General features: G+C 39.0%; 1 protein-coding gene across 1 annotated transcript; it reads right to left on the bottom strand.

Moving 5' to 3' along the window:
- Positions 1 to 614: 614 nt before the first annotated feature.
- Otol1 (otolin 1) lies at positions 615 to 11,261 on the bottom strand. The gene is made up of 4 exons (XM_051199444.1): positions 10,874 to 11,261; positions 5,063 to 5,152; positions 2,096 to 2,167; positions 615 to 1,513 (listed from the first exon to the last, which is right to left on the bottom strand). The coding sequence occupies exons 1-4, from the start codon at positions 11,259 to 11,261 to the stop codon at positions 615 to 617; spliced, it is 1,449 nt and encodes a 482-aa protein (XP_051055401.1).
- Positions 11,262 to 21,830: the final 10,569 nt, after the last annotated feature.

The raw sequence follows: 21,830 nt of genomic DNA, 5'->3' as shown, positions 1-21,830 counted from the left end.
CCAAGACAACTCTCATATAGAAAGTTTTTAATTTGGGGCTCATGGTTCCAGAGAGTGGTAGAGTACAAGACCATCACAGTAGGAAGCAGACAGGCATAATGTTGGAGAAATAGCTGAGAGCTTGACATCTTGATGTGCAGGCAGCAAGCAGAAAGAGAGAAAGAGACTAGGCCTGTCATGGGCTTTTGAAACCTCAAAGCCCACCCCTAGTGACAAACTTCCTGCCACAAGGCCACACTTCCTAATTCTTTCAAACAGTTTCACTCCCTGTGACCAAACATTCAAATATATATGAACCTATGGGAGCCATTCTTATTCAAACCATCACATAAATGCTTTTCAATTATAAACCTCATAGTTATTAATTCCTTAAATGGCATCAGTAATTTCATTATAATGCTAAGTGAAAATGTTAGCTACAAACTTAATAGATGTGTTCTCAAAGACATATGATTACTTTAAAGGAGATGCTTTGAAATAGGAGCAGTTGACTCTGTGTTGCACATTTTTTAAATGTTTCTGTATCGCGTTTATAATCATGAAAAATCAAAGTTTTAAGACTTCTACTCAAGATTAATAGACTAAATCAAAAGTGCAGTGTCCAAAACCCGAATTTATGGTGACTTTCTGAGAGTTTCCTCTGGGTACAGAAGGAACCCACTAAAAATGCTGTCATCCTCAGGGCCAACATACAGTCCGTTCCAGTCCTTTGACACTTCTAGCCACACTTGATCTCCTGCACTCAGTTTCAGAATGAGGAGGAGGGAGGCCTGGTCTACTTGCTGACCATAGAGTGTCTCTCTGGACTTGAACTGTTTCTTGTTGCGGGCCACGAGGCTGATTCGAGCAGGTCGGCCCCTGACAGTGACATGATAGGAAAAGACATATGTCCCTGGAGCACTGCAGTTAAACTTTCCAGTGATGGGGCTATAATCCCCCTGGTCATTAGAGAGAATCTTGTCAAATTTGATAGGGATGTTTGGGGCAGGAAAGGGCTTGGACAAAAGGGCACTAAATGCCGACTGTGGAACTTGAGTGGTCTCTCCTTTGGAGCCCTTGATACCCCGGGAGCCCTTCTTCCCAGTAGGCCCTCTAGCCCCTTTGCTCCCAAGCTCACCCTTTGGCCCCGCAGGTCCAGTAAAACCAGGAGGACCTGTATCTCCTTTTTCTCCCTTAGGACCAGGATCGCCTCTGGGTCCAGGTAGACCATCTGAGCCGCCTTTGCCTTCTGCCCCAGCATCTCCTCTATTACCCTTTTCTCCCTTCATCCCTGCCTCGCCTTTCTGCCCCTTTTCTCCCCTCTCCCCAGAATCTCCACGATAGCCTTTCTCCCCAACACCTCCCTTTTCACCCTTGGCCCCTGGCTCTCCAGTGAAGCCAGGGGCACCAGAGGCCCCAGGGTCCCCTTTCTCTCCTTTAGTGCCATTCCCACACAGGTCCCCTTTGGAGCCTTTTTGTCCTTTTGTTCCTGCCGAGCCGATGTTTCCTTTATCTCCCTTGGGACCGAGTCCACCTGAAATGGAAAAGTAAAATAATGTTTAATAATCATATAAGCTATGACAGCATTCTATTACCGTAGACATAAAATATTAAAATAATAACAACCAATAGGACCTGTAAGCTTTGTTCTTGTCTCTGTAGTGTCTGTTTCTAGGAGTCATTAAATGTAGTGAACGGTAATTACCATGCCATGTTCTCAGAAAGAGAATACCTAAGGTTTTCAATTAACAATAATGTTTCCGATTTTTTTCCCTTCACTTTTAAGATAATACAGAACTGATTTATTCCACTAGCTTTTGCATTTGGCCCAACTCATGTAAGCCCTTCAATCTCTGTTTTAGCCATCTGCATCCAAAGTCTTATGGGTGCAGAAATGGAAACACAGATACCTTTCCTCATGATAGCTCAAGAAAGGGAAAACAGACTATTTGCCTAATGTCTCAACTCCTAGGCTCACCCCATCCAATGAGTACATTGAGTTATTAAAATACAGAGAGTCTTAGTGTAAAACTTGCCATTCCCAATTTTCCAAACAGGAAGAGACAGGGCTTGCCTGTCCTGTACTGGGATCCTCATATGGTAGATTGGACTTTACCTTGCTCTCCTGGCTTTCCTGGGTATCCTGGAACACCACCTGCTCCTTGGTCCCCCCGTTCTCCCTTTAGTCCTAAAATAGTACAGGGATTAATTTCAAAGCAACTATGTCATTTGGGATAAATCTAACATGTGCCATATTCCAACATTACTTAATAAAAAAAATTGCTTAAAGGTTAAAACAGTATGGGAAAAAAAAAGTGTTGAAGAACATTTAGGAGTGTTGAGTTCTGGTTAATTGTAAGCCACTTAAAGGAGAGTAAGATCTGATCCCTTGAAGCAGAACTACTCTTTTTCACAGCCTTCCCATGATCCTTCAAAATCCTCATGAAATTCCTAATAGTCAGCAAATGTATGCTGGTGTTTTTCCTATTACAAATTTTGAATGGCAGTCAAAATATCTTCTTTGTTTGCCAACCCTACAGAAGTTTAAACAAGGGGGTAGAGAGAGAGAAAGAGACAGAGAGGGAGAGAGAAAGAGAAAGAGAGAGAGAGAGAGAGAGAGAGAGAGAGAGAGAGAGAGAGAGAGAGAACCACACTCATCCATCAGCTAAAACTACCAAAAAGAAAGAAACCAAACCAAGAATGAAAAACCACCCTTAACAGACACTGTCAAAATGCACCATGTTCATTGCATGTTGGAATAACTTTTGTATACTCTTACAGAGCTGAAGTAAACATTTATGATAATAAAAGATTTAGACATTCAGATATTTTCCAAAATACAATGTGGAGAAATCCAATATGGGTCACTCTGGGACCTGGTTTTCTAAGGAGCTGGCTTCTCTATTATTAATCCACACAAAACCAAGTGTGCAAATTAACTCATGGGGTACCAGAAAAAAGTCTAAATGTATTCTGACAAGTTCTGATGGATGGACATGAAGGACCAAGCCTATGCCCACCTTGTCAGTAACGGAATGCTGACCAGTTTCTCCCAGCATTGCTGGAATCCTTTATTTTATTTTATTTTATTTTATTTTATTTTATTTTATTTAGATCCAGATTCACTGTGTATCCCTGGGTGCTCTGAAATTCACTATGTAGATCAGGTTGGCCTTGAACTCAGAGAGATCTGCCTGCCTCTGCCTCTCACGTGCTGGGAGTAAAGGCATGTACAACGGGCATTACTGGCATTTCTTAAATGTACCTAAGAGGACTAATTGCCTTAATTGAAAGTATTCAGTTAAATGATGACTGACATGCTAGCAAGGTTTTGGAAGGATTTTAACTTTCATTCTTAACCATGAGTCCGTGCTAAGTCTGGAAGTAAAAGGAAAGTAGAGTTGCCACTTTATAGAGACTGGCTGAATGAAACTCTACTTTGATCATTCATCAAAGCATCTTCTTAAGAACTCTATCTCATGGCACCTCCCCAGATTTTCTTCCACTTCCAGAAGTCTAGCTTCCAAAATGTATGAAGCGCCGAGGAGCTTCATCACTCACCCTTATTTCACAGGCTCCCCACTAATATAATTCAGCCACAAAAGGACTAAATGTTTCCAAGAATGAAAATCACAGAACTGACAAGTGCGGAGTAGTGCTCTCTTACCTAAGCATATTTTCTGAGTAATTACTTCACTGACTGTTCCAGCAGGAATGAGTTAGGTAGTTCTCAAGCCATGCAGAGGGTGATGTATATGTGATATTAGGCCTTCTGACATACGACACTAAAGCTAAAACACAGAGCTTGATGGATAGAAGGTATTTCTATAGGGTACCAGTATTCACTGAGGAATTTCTAAATAGCCCAGTGAATCTGTAACTACACAGTACCTTAAGTACAAAGAACCAGGCATTTATGGGGCAGAAATCCTTCTATACTGATGCATTCAATGTTATAGACTTCTTAGGCAGGAAAAGATCAATGAAAGTGTTCATAGCTACAAATCCGCTTTGATGAACAGGTTGTAAGTCAATAAGTGTCCACTTCTGCCAGGTTCCAGGCAGTGTAAAACCATTGCTGTGATTTTAATTATTTCCTTTATTTTTTGAGATTATAATATTTATTCAGCTGCCCATCAGTGATACCGCCTCTGATTCCAAAGTGAGCCAAAGACAGTATCAAATTCTTATTAACATCCAGCTTTCTACAGAAACTAGATTCTCTGCAGGGCCGCCTGCTCTAGGGTTATTTAATGTTAACTTAATTGTGTTGTTGGGGAAAAAAATCCAAACTTAACTGGGTGTGTACAGATCATTGGAAGAGCCCTGCCCTAGCATGTATGGCCTCATTCCCAAATACTAGAGTGACAAAAAAGGAAGACTATAAGATCGATCACACACTGAAAGAAAGGCCCCTTCCCTGAGACTATACTAAATAACTTCTAATCTCTGGGACACACTGGTGGCCAGGAAGCACTGGAAAGGCTGTTCAAGAGTTTCCCTTGGTATTTATTTTTTTTATGATTTGTTTGTTTTGCTTTCTGTTCTTGGTTTTGGTTTTGGTTTGGGGAACATGGAGAGAGAGAGAGAGAACATGAAGACATGAAGTTAGGTGGGTAAGGAGGGGATCTGGGAGAAGTTGGGAGATGGAAAAATATAATCAAAACATATTGTCTAAATAAATGAAAACTTAGAATAACTAAAACAAGGTCTCTCCCTCTGTTTCCTAATCCCCTGCTGGAGTGTGGTGTGTGTGTGTGAGAGAGAGAGAGACAGAGACAGAGACAGAGAGACAGAGACAGAGAGAGAATGAGAGAGCGTGAGAGAGTGCATGAGAGAGAGGAGAGAGAGAGGGAGAGGAGGAGAGGGAGAGAGGAGGGTTACCATATACCTGGAAGTTTTTTTAAGTGGCATGTATAAATTTAATATTTTATGTCAAATTAATATGTGAGATGATTTATCAATTATTTGCACCTTTAAAATCCACTTTCAATAATCTAGCCTCTTTTTTTTAGCAAACTGATCTTCTTAAAAATGATGCAGAGTCTCCCTGAATTTGACCTGAGATGGAATGGTAACTTACCCTTCTCTCCTTTCTGGCCTTTGGGGCCTTGAGGTCCAGTAATTCCTGGGGGCCCTGGGCTGCCAATGTCACCAGTTTCTCCTTTAGGACCTAAAAATGAAGTTTTACAATCATCACATTAGAAAAATTATATTTTGGAATTCATTAGTTCAAGGGAAAAGACAGTTATTCTATTGAAACCAAAAGCTGTCAATGTCCTATTGATAAAATCTGGTGTGAATAAGCCATTACAGAGCTCTAAGGGCAATATTTTTGTCTGATTTGCAATTGTGTACTACCTGAATAGATAAATTGAGCCTATTAATACTTGTCACTATATTCATGGCAGTGATCAAATGATTCAGGGAAGCAGTACTATATCAAATGACAAAAACAAAATGATTATCTGACACTTAACCTCATAGGACCACACTTCTAAATTGGAAGTAAAAACATAATACCAAACACTTTGATATTCCCATTCATCCACTTACTCATTGATTGGGAACTGTTTGTGACATTTCGTGTACAATAAGGCATCTTGCTAGGTACTAGAAATGCAACCATCCCCACAGGGATGAAAATTTGGTCAAGATAAACATTTAACAGATAAGTATAAGGAGAAATAGAAATTGTCCCACTATAGTTGATATAAAGTAAAATAAGAAGGTTCCACTGTAAAATTACAGTTAAAAAATAAAATGAGTTGTATTTTATGGGATCAGAAGAGAACTCTCAGAGAAAATAGTATTAGACAAAGACTCAATAAAGGAATTAGAATTTCCTGAAGTGTCTTTAAAAAAAAAAAGTATCTTAATTACTGTTCTATTGTTGTAAAAATACACCATCACCAAGACAACCCACATCAAAGAAATCATTTAACTTGAGGGTCAAGGTTCCAGGGGGCAGTAAAGTATGTGACCATCATGATGGGGAACAAACAGGAATGACACTGAAGCAATAGTCGAGAGCTTTACATACACCCTGATCCACAGGCAGTGGGCAGAGAGTGACAGGTTGGGCCTGGCTTGGATTTTTTTTTTTATGCATATAGAGTATTTTTTATTTAATTTTATATAACAAAGTCCAATTAAATGAAAACAAACATTTATACACAATATTTGGGAATTTGGGCGTCGTTCTTTCCAAACTACTTCCTGCTGGTAAGGGGCACTGTCTTGGGGGATTCGAAGAAGATTCAGATATCCTAGCTGTAGTCTGTAGGGCTGTTTTGTCCAGCTGTTTTGAATGTAGAATCAGCTTGTACTCTGTTTCAGGCGGTCTGGCGTGATCAAACCACATTAGTCTGGAAGGAATCCACATCTTTTCATTTTCTGTGGAAATAAAAATAGAAATCCTTTTCCCCAGTAACTTGTCCTTCAACTTAAATTTTGGAGTCAAAGCATTTTTTTTAAATTTGATTTATTATTTTACATGTCGATCCCAGTCCCCTCTCCCTCCCTCCCTCCCTTCCCGCAGCCCTCCCTCCCTCCTTCCCTCCCTTTTACCCTCTCTGCCCTCTCACATGCACTCTAAACACCCTCCCCTCCCATCCCCCCACCCCAATTCCATATGTAGGGGAATGCCATCCAGTTGGGGTCATGTAGATTTGACAGGTCATGTGAAGTAGGGACTAGGGCTTCTCTCCTGTCTCTAGATTAAGGCTGGCTTGGATTTTTTAAACCTCAAAATCCACTCCCAGTGATACTTCTTCTCCAACATGGCCACACCTCCTAATCCTTCCTAGATAGTTCCCAAACTAAGAACTAAGCTATTGTGGAATATTACTTTAACTAGGCAAAGATGTATTACATTTGTTTACAATGCATTTGTTTAACTAAGTAAAGATGTGTTGCATTTGTTTATGCTGAATTTGTCTAATGATGTAAAGATGTGTTGCTTTGCCTGCCTAAGGCACCTGATTGATTTAATAAGAAGTTCAACAGCCAGTAGCTAGGCAACAGAGGGATAGGTGGGGCTAGTTGGCAAAACGAATAGCTAGGGGGACAAGAGAACAAGAACAAGAGAGAAATACAGAGAGATGCCAGGGTCAGCCATCCAGGCAGCTGCCAGACAGACAGAATAGGACATACAGAATGAAAGAAAGGCAAAAAGCCACTAAGCAAAATGTATATGAAGAGAAACAGTTTAAATTAAATTATAAGAGCTAGTGGGACAAGCATAAACTAAGGTCAAACATTCATAATTAACAGTAAGTATCCATGTCGTGATATGCAAGCCGATTGATGGCCCATAAGAAAGCCTACTATACTAAACATGTAAATAGGGGAGCCCAAGGGAGCCTTTCTCTTTCAAACCACCACAGATATGCTTATTCATCCAGGTAGACACTGACCTAGAACTCACCTAACTCAATTAATTGTTCTTTCTTCAAGTTCAGATCTATTTTCAGAATAAAAATTGCTTTTTACTTGGAATTCAAGGTTAATTTCTCCAAAAGTTCACCATATAGATATTCACACTCAATGAAATTACAAAATTTCATTTTAAGTATAATTAAGGTTAATGGGATAGAATGAAATAGAAATTAAATTTTTTTAAAAAATCAATGAAACAGAAAATCGTATTCAGTAGAATTCATCTTTGGAAGAAACTATAAATTTTTAAAAGAAAATGTTTAATAAATTGTTTGCAGTACAGGTTAGGGCTGAAAGCAGTCTCCTCCATTTGAAGGAGAATTGCATGGAGAAGAGGAATAGAGACAGATTAAGCAGAGGAGGTGAGTGTAAACAAGAAAGTCAATCACAATTTGCTGTGCAGTGTCTCCTCCCAAGTCTCTGTGGGGGTCTACTGCTGAGGGAAACAACAAAGCACACTCCTGAGCTCACAAAGGAGCATCATGCAGCTGTACATGGGGCCCAGAGGAAGATTGACTACCATAACATCTGCATGAGATGTGTATCTAGGGTGTATTCTCTTTAACATCTTAAAACTGAGCACAAGGAGGAAATATGGGTTTTCAAGGTGAACCCACTGGCTTTGCCTCCAGTCTTTGCACTGGCAAGTGCTGCGACCTCTAAGGTGACCAAATTCTCACTGAACCAGGAGCATATCACCAGGTGCAATGTAAAAATATCTTCAGTATTTATAAAGACTTAGAAATAATGTAAAATCACCCACTCTTCTTAACATGGGGAATCCACAGCAACTGAACCAAAATCAAGCGAAAGATGGAGAGCTGCCTTCTGGCCATTAAATGTAGCTCTATGTTTTCATGATGTTTTTCATCCATAAATTGGATCTAAGTGGACTTTTAAAAGTAGATAATTCAGGGGAAGGGGGGGACTGCGGTTAATATGTAAAATGAATAAATAAAAGAAAAAGAAAGAAATAGATTATGCATCGTGTGATGCTTACAATATGTGTATTCACATGACCAAAGACAGAGTTAAGGAAGAAAAGTTGAAATGCTTGGATTTGTGTAGGTTTATTCTTTTCCTTTGAATTTGTTCAATGATGCTCTTATATTTGATTTCAAATGAAAGAAACACAGGAAGAAGAAGAATCACTAAGCAAATCTATTTATGTATTCAGGAATATGTATGTATGTACACACACATGTGTACACACATGTATGTATATAACAACAACAACAGCAAAAAGAGACCATGAATTTGAAGAAAGCAAAGCAGGGTGAATGGGAGGGTTTGGAGGAAAAAAAGAAGAGGAAAATGATACAATTATATTTTCATCTCAAAAAAATAAAAATAATTTCAAGAAATGGTAAACTAGAATAACTGAATCTCAATAAAGCAGGATGCTCTTGATCAGGCCTAAAGAATTTCATAAGATGGAACCATACTCCCTCCACATTAACTGAGAAGCAAAAGCAGTTTATAGAGAATATACTCTATTTCTGACATTACATGTTCATATTGATCATGTTTTCACATAACCCTGCTTCCCACTGTTGAAATTGAGATTTAAGAAAGCAATGAAGCCTTCTTGGGAAAGGGCTGTGGTAGAGTCAACCTTTTGATCTTGAGCCCAGCCTGATAACCTGACTGTAATTGCAACTACTTGAAAGGCTGAGGTAGCAGTTAGGCAAGTTCCTGATCTGCTTGGCCTTCAGAGTGACTAAAAGACCAGCATGGACAACTTTGGGAAATGGTCCCAAAAGAAAACGTGGTATTTAATATGAGGCTCTACAGCTTAGGTTCCAAGTGCCTATTCTAACTTTATAGATGTTTGTTGAGTTGTATGGACTTCAGGTCTGTTAATATTGGTGTTTTATAAAATTACAAAATATTTTTTAAAAAAAGAAAGAAAACGTGGTAGAACAGTAGCCTAGCATGTACAAAGCCCTGTGCTTAATCTACAGTATAACATAAATAAATACATAACATTCTAAGTCAGATGACATAACCCTAGATTATGACATATGAGTAGAACAGACAGGCTAGAAAGTTGGCACACCTCCCAAATATATGTCACAAAAATTAGAAGAGAAGCTGAATGGCAAGAACAATGAAGTCTCCTCTGTCATCAGGTGAGACAAAGGCTCTCTTGCTATGAAGCTCAATGTCTTCTCTGGCCCTGACTTTGGGCATTCCATCCTTAAGCAGCTTGACAAAATAAGACATGAAGAGTTCTGATAAATATGACATCCTCAGCTTCATTACATTTCCAATAGTGTGTCATCAGCCAGGAAATCTTGGGGTTCTAATCTCATTTTGTTTACCCCTTAATCCAGCTCAACATAAATAGTACATCTCTATGAGACCCCCCCCCCACCAAAAGACTAAATCAATTAAAAGCTCAGTGATGGTGTGTAGTTACTGATTTTACAGCTTTGTGTTCCTTGGGCTAGATGCCACAAACATTATGAGTTTTTTCAGGGAATAGTGAATTTAAAATTGATATTCTGATCTTTAATTTTATCTTAAGTTGCCTACACTGCATAACACATAAAAGCCAGAGTGCATTACATGAAAACTGAGATCATATTCATTATGTATATATTAAAGACATCTGAGATTTCAAAATAGTAACCACAGTGTTCAACAGAGAAAATTGCTGGGCAATGACAATGTTGCTTCCGCATTTCAATGAGGACCAAACTGAATTTTACACTTCATTCTCTACTCACAGCCCTTCCATTTCTAATCCTAACTACAAATAGCATTAAAAAAAAAAAAGTCCCATCAGGCACCACACTTTCTTGCCATGCAATAGAATTTTCATTTACCATTTTTTAAATCAACCATAAAAAAAAAAAAAAGTACACCGGTCATAGCCTGAGCTGCTTAGAAAACCTCATCACCAGGGCTGGAGTTGGGAGTTCCTGGTTCAGTTCCAACCAGCACTATTAATACAGTAGGTTTTGCACAATACAGTAGGCATAGGACATATGTGATTAATAGGAAGAACTCTTGAAATATGGCTGTGGTTGAAGCTGAAGAAGTTTGCACAGTGGTTAAGAATACAGAATGCTCTTCTAGAGCACCTGGATTCAATTCTCAACACGCACATGATGGCTCACACTCATCAATAACTCCAGTATCTTCTTCTGACTTCTATGGGCACCAGGCATACACGGGGCTCACAGATATCCTCCATGCAGGCAAAATTCACATAATCATACAAAAAAAATAAATCTTTTTTAAAAAATAAAGTTGTGGTTACTGAACTGCATTTTATCTCAATTTGGATATGTATCAATAACCACACTTTCATTTGCATCCATCACATTCCTAAGGGCAAGTAGCCCATCCATCGCTGTCGTTTTCACAGCAGTACAAAAATCCTCAGAACAATTCTACACCCCAAGCCCTCCTCTCTGGAGCTGTTCAGTTGGGCATTTTCAAGTACCTTGTTCTCCCATCTTTCCAGGGTCTCCTTTCTGCCCAGGGACAAGTGAACAACAATGGCAGCAATTCAAAAAGAAACCAGCAGTGTCCAGAGAGAAGCTTTCAAAGGGAAAGAGACTGGCAGTGGCTGAGGCAGAGGGTTCTGTGATGGATTCGGCTGTGGCTGAGGGAGAGAGGCCAGTGGTGGGCTCAGCCATGGCAGCCATTTCTGTAAGGAGGGTTTCTTCTTCGTCCAGAGGGAAGCCATTGGATGGCTTTAGGCCCTTCAGCATCTCTTTCCCATCGGGTTTCTTTGTAAACTTGCTGTATGGTGTGGTCTTTACTACTGTGTCCACATCAGCCACTGCCAAAACAATTAAAATAACACAAAGCCAAGAAAATATCCACATGTTTGACGCTGGAAAGAAGACATAAAAAATATACACAAATTATAAGTAGTTCAAATAAAAGCACTAATGTTATCTATACTAAAATGAGAAAAATAAATAATCTCTGAGACATAATAAATAGCATGCATTATTAGAATGATATATGACTGGTCTATTTTATATGTAAGTGTATGTGTGAGTCACCATGGAGCATTTTATTGCAAGTATTTATTAGGAGTACTGTGCTTTGAGTTTTCCTTCCTGGTTGCTTCTTGGTGTTACATGTTCTCAAATGGTGTTCTCAATCATTCAAATTATCTTGCCAAATAGCAAATATGATCTATAATAAGTGCAGCATGCTTTAATAGCTCATATACCCTGTGGAAAACAAATATGTGTGATTTCCTCCCTGACCTCACTCAGATTTATAGGAATCAAATACATTTATATTAGAAGGAGATGAAAAATATTGAGCTGAATAGTTTATTCCAGCAAACTCAATTATTTCAGAAAAACATACTGGTAAAATAGTCTTTAAATCTACTAGGGATAATGGTGCTGTTGTGAGAGCACTCTTATGGAATCTATTATAATAAATGGAGAGGGAGACAATTTTAAAAATCATAACTTTGAAAATATGCTATGTCCTCAGATTTTTCACATGCCACTTAACTCGCAGACTCTTTGGGGAGTTTTCCTGAAAACTCACATTTATCTTTGGGTATTTAATTAGGCAAGTGTGGTTATTCTTATTAATGTTTTTTTCCAATGTCCAAAGAAACATGATATAGTGTTCCCAGGGAAGTGAATTGGGTTAGCTCACCATTCCATTCCCCATCAACTCCAAACAGGCTGCTAATAGACAGCCCAGAATGCACATGTATTTTCTCTGATATGAGTTGGGGAAGAAAAGAATTTAAATAAAGAGGGACAAAAGCGCCTACTATGTGTAGAGTCCCTATACATAGCTCCATGTCATCAATCCAACCAGCCTTCACAGTGTCTATGCCAGGCAAATGGCACACAATTACTCAGCATCTCAAATGAGGAAACAGGAATGAAGAAGTTACATATCTTGTCCAAGGTCATAAAACCAGTAAATTTTGAATTTAAGGTTCAAATGCAGTTCTTTAATTTCAAAGCTAAACTCATTTCCACAAGTCATGTGGACTTGATAAGGATGGGATTAAAGAACAATAAATCCCAGGTTAGCTCAGTGATATAGACCTATGGAGGAGACAGCCACAAATCAAAGCAGAGGAGAAGAGATAAAGATGGGATGCTTCATGTTCAAAACTGAACAAAAATTCAAAAATGCTACTCATTGACTCGAGTAGTATTGGCTGACATTGGCAATGTCACAAGAATGAGGAATTATTTTAATGACACCAGATGTAAGTCGTGGTCCTGTCCTCAGGGAGATACATTTAGTAAGAAGAGATGAGAGACCTCAAACATAAAGACAATGTGAACAGCAGTTAGTTCATCATGCACATCATTCAAAATGCATGCATGCCCCTACACACACCACACCTTGGCTCTAACCACACAATATGTAAGCTTTGCACTGCTTATGCCATCATGCCACACAATGCCAATTAAAACAGCCTTCGACGGGTCAGCTCAGTTTCCAGATGACTGTGTGCTATGAATTGCAGTGTTTTTACTGTGCACACTGCACTTACAGAAACATAATTACTTAATTATGGAAAACAAAGACAATTGTTTCCTACTGTCATGTTAATCATCAAATTAGTGTGTCTTTGAATTGTGTTGTGTTAGAATGTTTGGGTTTTTTTATGTTATTTGAATTGCTGTCTTGAGTTTCATTTAAAAAAAAAATCCAGCACAATTTGGCTTGGTGGTAAGGCAGAATTTCCACCAATTTCTAAACTAAACAAATTTCTTCCATTTTGTACTTTGTATTTAAATAAAATAGCATTCTTAGCAATGACATTACAGTATTGGAATGTCACTCAACTCTAAAAACATGTTTGAGATCTTCTACATCTAGTAATATCAAACATTCAGCTAAGATTTAACTCTCAACATTGATGTAAAAATAGACATACCCTGCTCATTTGCCTTTTTTTTCCTAAAAATAATAAAAACCATGTATGAAACAGATAATCATTTGAAAATAAATTGTGTCATAATTTATCACCAGTGGATTCTTGATCTGTATATCTCCTATATATGTTAAATGTGCATTAAAAATTTCTTAGGTAAAAAGAAGTCAAAAGTGGAAAACTTTAAGAGGCCTTTGTATTTTTTTTTAAGACAGGATTTCTTTGTGTAACATCTCTAGCTGTCCTAGAACTTGCTTTGTAGAACAGGCTGCCTGCCCTCAAACTCACAGAGATCCACCTGCCTCTGCCTCCCCAGTACTGGGATTAAAGGCATGTACCACTACACCAGCTTAACAACAAGATATTATTGACTATAAAATAATTAAACTTTCACTATTTGTACAATTGCATTCCGTAAAAACAACCCTTTGTTCAACCACCCTTTATTTAAACATCTAAAAATCCTATGAAAGTCCCTCAAATAGAGAAATATTAAAATCCATCTCTATTCCCTGAAAATACAAACAGGCCCATGCCTTCAAGCCATAAAGAAATCAGACAACTGGCAGGAAGCCAAAATGAAATAGCAGTAACTTTTAATTTTTCTACAGTTTTATTCTAAGGACCACATAATCTCAGCATGAAGGAAGCTGAGGCAGGAAAACTGTGAGTTTGAGACCAGCCTGGACTTCATAATAAGCCTGTCTCAAAAAGGAAGAAAGAAAGGAGGGAGGGGAGGAAAGGAGGGAGAGAGAGGGGAATGAAGGAGGGAGAAAGGGGAAGGAAGGAAGGAGGGAGGAAGACAGGGAAGGAGGGAGAAGGACAGAGGAAGGGAGGGAGGGACGGAGGGAGGGAGGGAGGGAGGGAGGGAGGGAAGAAGAAAGGGGAATGTAGAAGGGGACGGAGAGACAGGGAAGGAGGAAGAAAAGGAAAGACCAAACAGAAGTTTACAAAGTACAGAGTGTTAGCATCCTAGCTAGGTTCTACTAGTGCATTTCACGTTATCTTAAAAAAAAAAAAATTAGTCGTTTGGTTGGAGAGATGGCTCAGTAGTGAAGAGCACTTGCTGCTCTTGCAGAGGACCTGAGTTCAGTTCCCAGCACTCACATCTGGGAGGCACACAACACCTGTGGCTCCAGCTCCAGGGCCTCTGATGTCTATTTCTGGCCTCCACAGGCACCCACACAAAAATGGAATACATTCACATGGACACATAACACACATAAATAAAATAAATAAACCTGTTTTTAAATCAAGTCGTGAGGAAATGGCCTTCCTTTTTACTTACTGGGACACATCAGTGATTCCTTCATATGTACACTGTATATTTTTTAGCCTGTAAGCATTTTGTAATAATAGACTCTTAGGAAATTAGTCATAGAGAGACAAGGAAGAGATAGCTGGAGGGTCCTGTACAGGAGAAGGGGGTCAGCATTGGTGATCTATCTGGTACTGTTTTAAGTACTTTTTAACAGGTAGGTTGACTACTCCACAGAAGAACCAAGCAAGGTAAGATGCACTGTTCCCATTTAAAAGGTTATAAAATAGAGGCACAAGACAGCTAGTGTAAACGGGGGGTGCGTGATGTAATTTATTTCAACTAAAAACAAAACAAAATAAAACATAGCTCCCAAACAAAACATGCCACAAGTAAGGACTTGAAACAAAATTTTAAATAACTAAGACAATGAATGAAGAAAAAAGTTTTAAGTAGGAAGTTTGGTGAAGGTTAAATCCTTACAAGGGATTTAAAAGTAAAAACTGATCCTGGAACATTGATAGGTGGTCAGTAGAAAAATATTCTACTTTTATTAAAAACCCAGATCTTGCTTCGTAGTTATATGAACCCATGGGTTTGGAATCCTGCTGGCCTCATCAGATTCACTATCTTCAAGTCTGTGATTTCTGCAAATGTTACTCACTATATCTAAGCCCTTATCCCCCCATGTATTGAATATGCATCATTAAAATGTCTCTGGAGATTCATTCTAGCATAAACACACATTTGCTACACATAGTCCCATTATTTCTTTGTATGGATACAATAAAATCTTTCCAAAGGGGGAAAAATAAAAATAAATAAAAGTAAAGACTGGAGGAAGAGGTGGGAGACCTGGGGAAAAGGCTCAGTCAGTGAAGTACTTGCCCTGTGAGCATGAAACCTGGAGTTCCACCATCCAGCCTGAAAATCCAAGGGCAGCTACACAGGTTTGTCAGCCCAGCACTGGAGAAGGGAAGACACATATCCCTGAAGATCATTGACCGGCCCAACCTAGCCAAGAGCCAAGACTGGTGGCAGACTCAGTCTTAAAAATATAGCAGAAAGGCAGGGCATTGGTGGCACATGCCTTTAATCTAGCTCTTGGGAGGCAGAGGCAGAGTCAGGTAGATCTTTGTGAGTTCAAAGCCAGCCTGGTCTACAGAGCGAGTTCCAGAAGAGACTCTAAATCAATACAGAGAAACCCCATCTCGAAAAAACAAAAACAAAATAATAATAATAGTAATAATAATAATAATAATAAAGTGGAAATTGACTGAGGGTGACATCTGACATTGACCTCTGGCTGCCACATGCCTATGCACACATGTGCATGTACGTCCACTCTCATGTGCACATACAACATACAGAGGGGAGGAGGAGAGGGTGAGTTTTCGAAACAGAAACAATACCCTGAGGCTTTTACTTCTCCTGAATATTGTCTAGCCCATAAAAAAAAATTTAAAAAGAATATAAAGTTAGATCTCCTGTACTTCTTTGTTTCCAGGGCCAATCTCAGTGATTGACAGATGACAACTGTTCCATAAATGTTTTCTGAACTACAAGGAGTAACAAGAAAGGGCCAGTATCTTATAATCTGCTTCTTAACACCTTTGTGCTTCCATGCCCCCCACACACACTTTATTCATTCCTTCTTTACTTTCATTTGGTCAACATAGTCACTAAAAGTCTCCCCTTCCAGGTACTACATCAAACTCAGGAGCCACAAGACAAAACGTTTGTAAAGTTGCTCTTCCAGTAGAAACAACAACTATCAGATGGTGAACATTTCAGACTATGGATGATGCTATGCAGCAAATAAATAGAGGAAACTTGATCAAGAGTGGCTTCCTGTCTGAGGAAGCATCACTTAGCTTATAGGAAAGTCCTGAGGAAGGTCACTGATGACCCAGCATCAGGAAGAGCAGAGAAAGGAGCCTGGAACCTTTCAAACAACAGGAACCAGGTTCCCTTCCCATGAGAAGGAAGTGAGACCAGCACACTCTGCCTGTGTGGCCACGCAGGGCACATCATGTTGGTGCCCAACATAAAGACTTGACGTTTTTTCTATGAGCAGTAAGAAATCACTGAAAGTTGAAGTCAGCAGGAGCAACTTGGTGTAACATGTAGCTTTGACCCCTCCTATAAAAGCATGGAGAGCAAGCATAGAATCAGGTGAAAAGTACAGATGCAAGTTTAACTTTACATTTTGACTCCGGGAGAATTCTTAGAATTCTGATTTTGTTTTCTATTGTCTTGGGAAACTAAGGGTGGCATGAAAAACCACATTCTAATATGTCTTCATGTGGGGAATTTCCTAAAAAGGATGGCTAAATATTTTTTTTCTTTTAGAAACGAAGGTTGAGATTTAAGAAAGTGTTTATATTTCCATGTAAAATACAGAATGAACCAGAGCTGCTTAAAGTAAGTAGGGCAATATAGACAATCCAAGGTTCTCATAGAAACAATACTAAATATAGACAATGCAGGGTTCTCATAGAAACAATACTAAATATAGACAATGCAGGGTTCTCATAGAAACAATACTATGGACAGCGTCTAACACCAGAGATTGTAGGTTCCCTGAGTGAATTTTGGGAGTTCAGTAAAATCTGTTAAAGCTGGTTGAACAAGAAGACCCTGGCTGGACTGAAGAGCTTGCCTCTGTTATGAGACATGGAAGGAACATTTAAGTATTCTAAGATATCTGAGCCCCTGTGGAGAAATGGGATGACCTGGAGCTTGGGCTGAGGGAGCTGCTGTGATTTCTCATCCAAATAATTAATCAACGGTGATGTGTGCAGCCGCCACAAGGATCATTAAATCATTAACCTCACATTCATTTCAGGCATGAGTACCCTAAGGAAGTGGGCTCCACGAGAGTATATGCCACGAGAAGGAAAATGGGGGAGAACGATTGCAGCTACTGCTTATTATTATTATTATTATTATTATTATTATTATATTATTATTATTATTATTATTATTATTCATTCGTGCGTGCGTGTGCGTGCGTGCGTGCGTGCGTGTGTGTGTGTGTGTGTGTGTGTGTGTGTGTGTGTGTGTGTGTCTGTGTCTGTGTCTGTGTGCATGCATGCATGTGCACCCATGGGCCAGAAGAGGGCATCAGATTCCCAAAAGCTGCAGTCTGCAGTTGCAGGCTATTGTGAACTTCCCCCAAATAGGCGCTAGGAACTGACTTCGGGTCCTCAAGAGCAGTAGGCTCTCTTGATGATCAGACATCTCTCCAGGTTCTGTCACTGCCATCTCTTTCTTCCTATGAGCTATGGGTTCTCTTTCCTTCTTGGGGTGCATGGCGGTGTACTTACTCTTGGGTCTTTGAAAATAGTTTCTGATAAGCTGTTTCCTCATGCCTCTATTCTTTTAGTACATGGAAGACTTTAAGTCTCAGCTCTCAAGTTCATCCTCAAATACATGATGCACCAAAAGAAAAGCAAAGGAACTTCGTCAGCACAGATTTCTGTTTCCCGTTTGATTTTTTTTTTTTTTTTTTAAGGGCAGTTCCAGAGTGATTGTAATCAACACTGACAGGCTCTGCACATCCCATTGTGCAGATAGAGGCAGCAAAAGCACTATAATTTCTATTGTCCAGTGGGACCCCGTTTCTTCCCCTGTCTAAATAAATGAACCCATTATACGTTTATTAAGCACATTGAATGTAACATCACATTCTACCAAGTTAAATGCTTTTTGTTTGTTTGTTTGTTTGCCTTATAAGTATGCAGGAAAATGGAAACATATACTCAGCATTTTGCTGTCAGATGGGAAGACACAAGTTCTGCTTCAGAAAATGGCATCACACAGTCCAGCTGCAGATGGGGTTATTTCTTTCCCTCTATGCATGCTGTGTTTTCAGTTCCCCCTGGTCTCTTCCCACCCTTCTTTGACTCAAGGTAAAAGTTCCAGACCACAGCATCACAGGTGACAGTCGAGACACAGACCAGGGTTGCTCAGAGAAAGAGCAGCCAAGGCAGGCCCAGTGAATGCTTGATAAAGAAATGAAGTCACCTGTATGGATGGATGGCACACTAATAAAAGTGTAGAATGACATTAGGCAACAAAATAAGCCCTGGCTCTACATCTCCAAGACTGAGGAATAAAAACTTTTTCAAAAGAAAAACTTTACAAAGGAAAGAACAAAATTATCATTACTTGATTTCATGAGTTTTCACTCACAGTGATTCTGGCCATGTCTACTATAGTGGTTTTATTTTCCCACTTGTTCAACAAAAAGGAGGTTGGGGAAAGGGACAGTGTGAGCCTGTAACTGTACATCTGGATAATGAAACTGAAGTAGAAGTCCCTGGCAGATAATTCTCTGGCTATAAAAGCTGAGGGTGCAGGTGGAAGGTACCTGGGAACTCTTTGTTCTTCCTGATTCTTGCAGGCTTAATGGCTCACTGATTGCAGACAGTCAGGGACAGAGCTAGCGGCTACTTTGTTCCTTTTGTTTATTAGTTGATCTAAGTATTTGTTAGTAGTCTATCAAAAGTTGTTATTGCACAGTTAAATGTAACATTCACAACAGATTTGTGTTGAGTTTTGGCATATTGACAGAAAAGCTATAATAAAACAAGATGGGGTCCACATGAGAAACTTTATGAAGTCGATATCATTGAGTCTTTTCTATGTCTTTGATCAGAAATGTTCACTCACTCATTAAATTGTATCTGGGTACGTCTGAGCTACAGACCAAACAGAACACCTGTTTTTCAGTACTCCTCACTGGGGACATTAGGGGGAAGGCTGAAGATTCACAAAAGGAGATCCTCAGAGGAAACTTAAGGATGCAGACATTAGAAAATGAATACACTTATTTGTTAAGTTTGTCTTTGAAGTAGCAGATGGTGCTAGGACAGGGTGGCAGGTCTATAATTTTGACGACCAGCAGCTTGATAGCTTAGCTTCTGCGAGTGGTAGGACCTGTGTTGATTTCTTTAAAACACAGGCCCAAGTGTAAGCCTTTCAAATGTGAAGTATAACTACTAAATAGATGTTCTGCAATAATTTTTTTGTTACATAAATATTCTAGTTACCGAACTTCCATCTACCAGACAGGGAGAAACAGACACATACAAAGAAAAATAAACGCATACCTTTTTTTTTTAAACCAGAGTGATCTAAAGCTATCCTAGTCCTCAGAAACACAAGCAGAAATTTAAGAATGGCAACAGAGTATCCATGTATGCATAATATGTAAAAATATATAATATGTGGCCCAAATTTAGCTTGTAAGCAATGCAGTGGGCCTTCCCCACCTCTTGATCTCAGCAAGCTCTTTAGAAGCCTCTAATAGTCACTGCAGCTCACAAAGTTATTTACTTCCCTGACCCATGTCATCATCATGTGGGTGGAAATCATGGAAGATGCACACAGAAATCCTCTACACTGACCCAGCACACTCATCCTCACCCTTGCCTCATTCACTCAACTCTGTAACTGGCCATTGCAAGACCTCATAGTGGATGGGGATTAAGGGAGCCCTGAGCCTGGGTCACTACCTGTCTCATGAATCTGGCATTCATTTCCACTCCCCAAATCTGAGTCACTTATTAAAAACAAACAATTGAAACTAGTATTAAAAGACCTTTCCCAATAAACCCTGGCTAATCTCAGTGGGTGCTGGGAAATGCAACCTCATTTTGTCACTTCACTCAGGACCTCTTCTGGGGCCTCAGAGTTAACTCATAGAAAACTCTGTTTGTGGCCTGATTGGAAAAACCTTTTAGAGGTCAAGGGCTCTCCTGAAGGAGTTGAGAATACCAGACTAGCAAATATCTGCTAAGTATCAGATTTGGTATCAGCCCAGAGAAGAACAGAAGGAGCCTGTCCCTGAAAAGCTACCAAGAGGCTAATGCATCACATGAAAAACAGCATCTCCTCCCCTTCAGGACAGCGCTGCTACTTAATACCCCCAAAGGCCAAGGACAAAGAATGGCATTGTATAAGCACTGTAACTCAAGCAATTAACCAGGTAATGGTCTGTGGGTTCATTATAGCAGAATGTCAATTAAAACACTTGGAAAGGGATTATGCATAGCACTTAGATTTCAAATCTTATAAGCTACCCTAGTAGGACTAAATTATAATAAATGTCATATCACTACGATAGGTAAATGAAAATAAAGTTTCTTCTCTAATATGGACCTCTGCCTAATATCTCATAAATCTCAGAAATTGAGAAGAGCAGCCAAGTGTCTAGGCTTTATTCCACAATAAAGAAAATGGGATAGATTGTGTTGAGTATCTTCTTAGTTCCCTTTAACCTTATTCATTAATACCTGTGTATTTCTAGTTAATTGTTTTTTAAACATTCTAAAATATGTGTGTCAGTTTTATCTTGGACTCCTGCCAAAAAATTTGAAGACTAAGGGGGAAATAATGGATAAAATATAAATTTCAGAAGGAAAAAATGTTTCTTAGAAAAACTTTTTAATGGGAGTTCTTCTGTTAATGACTTTCTGGGTTTATTGTCAGGGACATGGAGTATTTGCTTTGTTAGTGCAGAGCCTACCCTATTAGAAAAACTGACTTTGTCAAACTACAAAATAAATAACAGTGTCCTTTATGAACTTGCAAAATGCAAATTGACTTGAGCATCCAAAGAAAAGACCCTAATGATTTTCCTCAATAATGGATGGCAGTAAGAGGTACAATATATAAAAAGTGGTTTCTGTCTTAATAACATTCAGATAAAGTTACATCACAGTTAATTTTTAATCGTGAATTATAAATCCTTTGCAAGATAGAATGAAGATAAATGACAGATATATCCACAAATACAATATTCCACTAATTCTATCATAGATAGCAGTGCATATTAAGTTTTGGAATTATTCATAATTTTTCTGTAAAACACTACAAGCATACTGTATTTTAAAGCAAAATATTTTTCCTTAGCAGATAATCATTATGAAGGAAACCAGGCTTTTAATGCAGCTATGCATTGATCTATGTCACTGTAAATGAAGCTGATCTAAATAAATATGACCTAAACAAAATTTGATTCTTAAGACCTTCACTACACATCATCTCCGAAAGAGAATTAACCAGTGCATGCTACAAAGGCCATATGGCTCCGTAGTTCTTCTTATAGAATTTGCTGTGTCTACTTTCCTCACAGACATTTACAGATAGAGAAACTTTAGAATTAAGAATGTTTCAATGCTCTAATCCACAGATTTCTGCATTTCAAAAATCAATACAAAAAACAGACTTAATACCAAAGAGTAGAAGTTTCTG

Source organism: Phodopus roborovskii, unplaced genomic scaffold, assembly GCF_943737965.1.
Source record: "Phodopus roborovskii unplaced genomic scaffold, PHOROB, whole genome shotgun sequence".
In the NCBI taxonomy this organism is placed as follows: domain Eukaryota; kingdom Metazoa; phylum Chordata; class Mammalia; order Rodentia; family Cricetidae; genus Phodopus; species Phodopus roborovskii.
Note: the sequence above shows the minus strand (reverse complement) of the source record. Positions and strands in the feature narration are given on the sequence as shown.

Coding starts and splice junctions, on each gene's coding strand:
- Otol1 (XM_051199444.1), bottom strand. CDS start 11,261: ATGTGGATATTTTCTTGGCTTTGTGTTATTTTAATTGTTTTGGCAGTG. Junction 5,153..10,873: donor TGGAAAGATGGGAGAACAAG/GTACTTGAAAAT, acceptor CTTCATTTTTAG/GTCCTAAAGGAGAAACTGGT. Junction 2,168..5,062: donor AGGCCAGAAAGGAGAGAAGG/GTAAGTTACCAT, acceptor GTACTATTTTAG/GACTAAAGGGAGAACGGGGG.